A 6,802-nucleotide genomic window follows, 5' to 3' on the forward strand; every position below is an offset into this window, starting at 1 on the left:
GGGGGATAGAATCCTTGTCCCCCCAGGGCCCCCAGCCCAATTCTGGGGTACCTGGTCTGAAGGAAGGCACAACCTTGCCCTGGAGTCCCCCTTCTAGCCATCTGGGCTCTTCCCTCAGTGGACTGGACCTTTACAGCCTGTGTCCCGCCCCCAGGTCTCTGGGTCTCTGAGGGCCAGCGGGCCAAGATCACCGTTGCTGCTCTTGATGCCTCCAACCTCCTGGCCAGTGTCCCAGCATCCCAGCGCCCCGAGTATGACGTGCTGTTCCAGGTCACCCAGTTCCCCACCCGGGGCCAGCTGTTGGTGTCTGAGGAGCCCCTCCACGCCGGGAGGCCCCACTTCCTGCAGTCCGAGGTGGCTGCGGGACAGCTGGTGTATGCCCACGGTGGTGGGGGCACCCAGCAGGATGGCTTCCGCTTCCGTGCTCATCTCCAGGGGCCAGCTGGGGCCTCCGTAGTGGGACCCCAAACCTCAGAGGCCTTCAGCATCACCGTGCGGGATGTGAACGAGAGGCCTCCGCAGCCGCAGGCCTCCACGCCGCTGAGGCTCACAAGGGGCTCTCGCGCCCTGGTCTCCCGAGCCCAGCTGAGTGTGGTGGACCCAGACTCAGCTCCTGGGGAGATCGAGTATGAGGTGCAGAGGGCACCCCACAATGGCTTCCTGAGTCTGCTGGGGGGCAGCCCGGGGCCCACGACCCGCTTCACACAGGCCGACGTGGATGCGGGGCGACTGGCCTTTGTGGCCAATGGGAGCAGCGTGGCGGGAGTCTTCCAGCTGAGCATGTCTGATGGGGCCAGCCCGCCTCTGCCCATGACCCTGGCTGTGGACGTCTTGCCTTCTGCCATCCAGGTGCAGCCGCGAGCCCCCCTGGAGGTGCCCCAAGCCCTGGGGCGCTCCCCCCTGAGCCGGCAGCAGCTCCAGGTGGTTTCGGATCGGGAGGAGCCCGACGTGGCCTACCGCCTCACCCAGGGGCCGCAGTACGGGCACCTCCTGGTGGGCGGGCAGCCTGCCTCAGCCTTCAGCCAGCTCCAAGTGGACCAGGGCGAGGTGGTCTTTGCCTTCACCAACTTCTCCTCCTCTCACGACCACTTCAAGGTCCTGGCGCTGGCCAGGGGCGTCAATGCATCAGCCACAGTGAATGTCACTGTGCGGGCTCTGCTGCACGTGTGGGCAGGTGGGCCATGGCCCCAGGGTGCCACCCTACGCCTGGACTCCACCGTGCTGGATGCCGGCGAGCTGGCCAATCGCACGGGCAGCGTGCCCCGCTTCAGGCTTCTGGCGGGACCCCAGCATGGCCGCGTGGTCCGTGTGCCGCGGGCCAGGACGGAGCCCAGGAGCCGGCCACTTGTGGAGCACTTCACTCAGCAGGACCTGGAGGATGGCAGGCTGGGGCTCGAGGTGGGCAGGCCAGAGGGTAGGGTGCCTGGCCCAGCAGGGGACAGTCTCACTCTGGAACTATGGGCACGGGGTGTCCCACCTGCTGTGGCCTCCCTGGACTTTACTACCGAGCCTTATAATGCAGCCCGGCCCTACAGCGTGGCCCTGCTCAGTGTCCCTGAGGCTACTCAGACGGACTCAGGGGAGCCAGAGAGCATCTCTCCCACGGGTGAGCCAGGCCCGGCAGCATCCAGCCCTGTGCCCACTGTGGCCAGGGGTGGCTTTCTGGGCTTCCTGGAGGCCAACATGTTCAGCATCATCATTCCTGTGTGCCTGGTCCTCCTGCTCCTGGCGCTCATCTTGCCCCTGCTCTTCTACCTCCGCAAACGCAACAAGACGGGCAAGCATGACGTCCAGATTCTGACTGCCAAACCCCGCAATGGCCTGGCCGGGGACACAGAGACTTTTCGCAAGGTAGAGCCAGGCCAGGCCATACCCCTCACAGCTGTGCCTGGACAGGGGTCCCCGCCAGGAGGCCAGCCTGACCCGGAGCTGCTGCAGTTCTGCCGGACACCCAACCCTGCCCTCAGGAATGGCCAATACTGGGTATGAGGCCTGGCCTGGGCCCAGATGCTGTTCGGGCCAGGGCCAGGCTTGCCCACACCCCAGACTCCATGGCTTCCGTGCCCTGGTGCTGTCTGAGAATTCCCAGAGCAAGAGAGACCTGGAGGCGCCAGGGGTGGAGGGTGCTAGTGAACAGCCCCAAGGGTCCTGGACAGAGTGCAGTCAAGAGCTGGAACCTTCCTCAGCTACTCAGAAGCTAGAGAACTGCAGGGGCCCAGCAGGAGCAGGCAGGGAGTCAGCCCCCTGCCCTGGAGCTGCTTGGGGCTGTCAAAACCAGGGTGACCTCCTGGGTGGGTCAGGACTCTGGGTCCTGGGTCTGTGACGTTGGGTAAGTCACACCTGCCCCAGCTGCTAAGAGAGCAAGGAGAAGGAAGTGCTCCAGGGAGAGAGAGGACACAGGGGTGATTCCTGGCTTTTCTACCCCAACCCAGGCCCCCTTTGTCTCTGCTCCAGGGTTATGGGAAAATTCTTCCCCTCTGGTGTGTTAAGGAGATGGTTTTCCCTGGAGCTGAGAGTCCCTCCACAATAGGAGACAGAAACTGATAGAATAATATATTCCCGGTGCAGGGTGGGTGGGTTGCTCTGGGGATGGCTGTTTTCAGGGGATTGCAGGGAGTTATTTAACAGGTGCTGGGCTGGCTGGGCCCCATGGAGTCCCTGGGGGTGTGGGATGGAGGATCTGAAGCCAGTTCATTCCCAGGGCCCCACTGTGGTGAGCAGTCCTAGAGCAGACATGTTGGGAAGCATGGAGGGTCTCGGGCTGAGGGCCACTGCGGTGCCTATGTTCCCCTGAACACCAGGGGACACTTGGCTCCATGGAGCCTGGATAAATGGTGCTTCCGAGGCTCTGGACAGCTGTGTGTTGTTTGTGTCTGACCGTGCACTGGGCCTTTGTCCACATGGGCTTCACTCCACTGGGGCAGGGCATCTGGCCCGGCCCAGCCAGCGGATGAACAGAGCCAGGCAAGGTCCTGAGTGTCCACCTGCTGGTGCCTTCCATATCTCTTGGTGGCCCAGTCTTTGGATGGGACCAATTAGGTAGAGATAGGCCAAGTCCTTTACAGGGAGCTTCAAGGAAAACATCAAAATAAATGCTCCCAGTCCTAGATTTTTTTTTTTTTTGCCTGAGTTTGGGCCTCCACAGCCCTGTCCCTCCCCATTCACTTGTGTTTAGAGTAACAAAGGAGAAGGTGGGGGGACCTTGGGGACCCTGAGGCAGGAACATGGCACACAGAACGAGGATGCGGGGGGCTGCCCCAGGTGCTTCCTCCCAACTCCCTGTGGACTTGAAAAGGAAGACTTCTGCTGCCTCCATCCTCCAACAGAAGGACCAAGGGTGCTTCTTCTTGAAGGTACAAGAAGCAGCAAAGACCCAAAAGAGCTAGATGTCCCTGTACTTGGTCTGTCATTTGGTTAGAAATGGGTCCTGAGACCTCTGAGCCATTCTGTGAGTTACCAAGGAGGCTCCACCCTCAGGCCCTTGCCCTTTAGAGGGTGTCACAGGGTTGGGGGCAATAGAAATGGATTCTGGATCCCAGGGGACATGTCTGGCCCTGAGAGTAGGTTGAAGTCATCAGAAGGGAAACGTGAGAGGTGTCTGAGTTCTGGGGAGAAATACGGAAGTCTTGGGGCCTGAGTACAGCTAGGTTCGGGGTAGAGAGCCCCAGCCAGCCTTTGGAAACTGACTTGCATCTGAGAACCAAAGTGACATCCTCCTGTACCCCAGAATCGATAACATTTGGTCCAGGAACTAAGGCAAGGGATGAGACTCTCTCCTCCCCACCATCCTGTCCCTGGACCAGCCTCCCCTGATGCCCTTCATATCTCAGCACCCGGTTTCCTGGTTCTCCACTCTCAAGCTTCCTCCTTCCAAAGGATTGAGAGGTGACTGAGGTTCAGAGAGGGAAAGAGGGTTAACTAGAGCCACACAATAAAGTAGAAGGAAAGTACGCAAGACCCCCAAGGCCTAGTGAGGCTCTTCTTGCTACACTGAAAAGCACTGTGCCCCAAGAAGAGTGACCAAGGCCTGTAGGCTTGGAGATGAGGTGGCCCCAGAGTGTCTCCACACCCTGAGCTTGCAGCCCTACCTTGGTTTATAAGCCTGGTTTTTCCGGCACCTCCAGGCAAAGGAGACCCTGCCAAGGGTGTCTCCACGCCACACCCCATGCTCTCCTGCCCCTCTCTGAAGCTCAGGGCTAGATCCTCAGGGCCTTGATATCTGGGACCAGCCTCCACCCATGGTAACCAGTTTCCCTGGAAGTGTAAGCCGAGATGGGGTGACAGACCTGTCAGGCAGGATCTAGCCTCATCTCCAGTTTCCTCCAGAGAACACTCTATTCACACAGCCTGGCTTGCCCCACCCCCAGGGAGCTGGTGCTGGCTGACACCCTCCACTCCTCTCAGCCTGGACCGGACAGTGGGCTGGCCAGCAGCCCTGCCAGGACCTGAGAGGGGGTCTTTCATCGGCACACCAATGCTGGGAACTCAGTTTGCACGGGGGGCCTTTGTTGATGTTCAGATGTGCACCCAAAGCTTAGAGCAGGCGCCACTCACTGTATAAAATACCACATGATCCCCTTCCTCTAAGAAGCTGCTCCCCCATGGCATCGGAGACAGGAGCCAACCATTGTCCAAGTGTTAGGTATGTTTGGAAGCCTCTGGCCCTCGACTTCATATACACACATACAAACACATGTGCACTTGTGCATGCTTGGGTATGTGAACACAGGTTTGCTATGACTTTCAAACCCACAACATAGATCAATCCTGAACACACACATGCAGGTGCACACACAAACTTCAAAAGCTTGTGCTCCTTGCCTGAGTGTCCACCCCCTGGTGCCTTCCAGATCTCTTGTCCCCACCTGTGTGTGCAGGAGGCCCTCCCACAGGCCCTGAAGCTAAGGGGACCAGGGTACCCTTTCCCATTAAGAGACCAAAGCTGACATCAGAGTTGGAAAGTGAACCCATGGATGTGGGGAGGGGTTTCCAGAGGAGCACAAAATCCCTGAGTCCCTAGCTTGGAGATGCTGCCTACCACTCTCGATAATTAGCACCTCTAAGGTGCTAAAGAAGGGGCTCCCTTTGAAGCCTTCTAGAAGCTGTCCCTTTAAGTGGGGTTGCCATGGCAGCTGTGGAATGCACTGAGCTGGAACACTCATCCTCCAATAGGGAGCCAGAGAAGTGCTTCCCTCACCTCTCCACCCCAGCTTCCCCTGACCAACGGGAACTGCAAGGGCTGCTGGCATCTTCCTCTGGTCCCAGAAGATTCCGGATCTTAAAGAGATGGAGGTACCGGAGCAGACCTCCAGAGATCTCTGGGTGGGTCCTCCCATTCCTGGCCACAACATAAGAAGGAGGCCTGGCAAGTGGGTGGAAATGACATGGGCAACCAAACCCGCTGGACTTCCGCCCCCACCCCACACTAGGCCCTCTCCTACTTCTTGCTGCCCCTGCGTAGTGACTGCTAAGAGCAGTCAGACATTGGAAAGGCGTTTCGTGCCAAAACTATTGTGGGAGATTCAAATAGGAACAACCCAGCCCTTCTCGAGAGCCCCAGACATTCCAACGGACAATTACCGTGCGTTAACCCAGGGATGTGAGCTGGACAGTGAGGGGAAAGCCCAGAGGGGGAAGCTAGCTAACTGTCCGCTCCTGCCCATCCTTAGAAAGCAACGGCCTTCCATAGAAGAGACAGCCATGCAGCTTCATTTCCATCCTCAGTGTAAAAAATCACAGTATTTAAACTGACGGCTGCTGCCCTCATAAAAGGCACCACCTCCTCAGAGGGCCCCCTGTGGCCACAAGGATAGTAGTGGGTTATATCCTTCATATTTCAGATGTCTGAAGTAGCTCTACTAACAGAAGCAACCTTGGCTAGATTATCCAGTGACCAAAGGACTTTTGTACCCAAACCCAGCCTCACCTAAGAGCTGAAGGAGCTCCTGCTCCTCATCCTAAGAACTGCCACCTCAAAGCCTGAAGTTAATCCCAAAGCACCCTTCTGATGCCTTGTGTGGTCACAAAGGGCTCAAGTGACCCAGTTCCCAGGTCCTAAAGGCTCAAATGAGATGGATTGTCTGAGTTTTTGCTGTCCAAAGTGGGGTCCTTACACTGGCAGCACCAGCATTACTTGGGAGCCTGTTAGAAATGAAGAATTGAGCTGGGCATGGTGGTATACACCTGAATCCCAGTGACTTGGGAGGCTGAAGCAGGAGGATCACAAGTTTGAGGCCAGCCTCAACAATTTAATGAAACTCTGTCACAAAATAAAAAATTAAAAGGGATGGGGATGTAGCACAGTAAAAGAGTATTCCTGGTTTCAATCAAAAAAAAGGAAAGAAAGGGAGGAAGGAGGGAAATATTGGGCTGGGGCTGTAGCTTGGTGGTAGAGTGTTTGCCTATTGCCTAACATGTGCAAGTCCTTAGGTTTAATCCCTAGCACTATACAAAGAAAAGAAAAAGAAATAAGAATCTCAGGCCCTACCCCAGATGGCTGAGTCAGACTGCTTTAGCAAGGTCCCCAGGTGACTGGAATACACACTGCACAGGAGAGTCTGAGATCCATCGACCGAAGCCCTCCCATCAACCTCTAATTGGGGGATGGGAGAGGCAAAGACAGGACCGAGATCACACAGCCATTTAGTGGCAGAGCTGTCCCAGGGTTTTGTCCTCCACTTCATGCTACCATCTGTCCTTCCTCACACACTGTGAAGTCTCCATGTGCCAGGCCAACTTGGGGGATAGGGTTCTGATATGGGTCCCTGTTCCAGGACCTCCATGAGGACAGGAGAAGCACAGG

General features: G+C 57.3%; 1 protein-coding gene across 1 annotated transcript in view; it reads left to right on the forward strand.

Moving 5' to 3' along the window:
- Cspg4 (chondroitin sulfate proteoglycan 4) overlaps window positions 1-2,853 on the forward strand; it is a 36,201-nt gene extending 33,348 nt beyond the window's left edge. Inside the window, exon 10 of the mRNA XM_046428101.1 lies at window positions 155-2,853. Coding sequence (XP_046284057.1) covers window positions 155-1,989 — 1,835 coding nt within the window. The 3' untranslated portion in view covers window positions 1,990-2,853. The remainder of the gene's footprint in view (window positions 1-154) is intronic.
- Window positions 2,854-6,802: the final 3,949 nt, after the last annotated feature.

This window comes from Marmota monax, unplaced genomic scaffold (genome assembly GCF_021218885.2).
Source record: "Marmota monax isolate L192 unplaced genomic scaffold, Marmota_monax_Labrador192_F-V1.1 WCK01_AAM20220418_F8-fsc00111, whole genome shotgun sequence".
Classification (NCBI taxonomy): Eukaryota; Metazoa; Chordata; class Mammalia; order Rodentia; family Sciuridae; genus Marmota; species Marmota monax.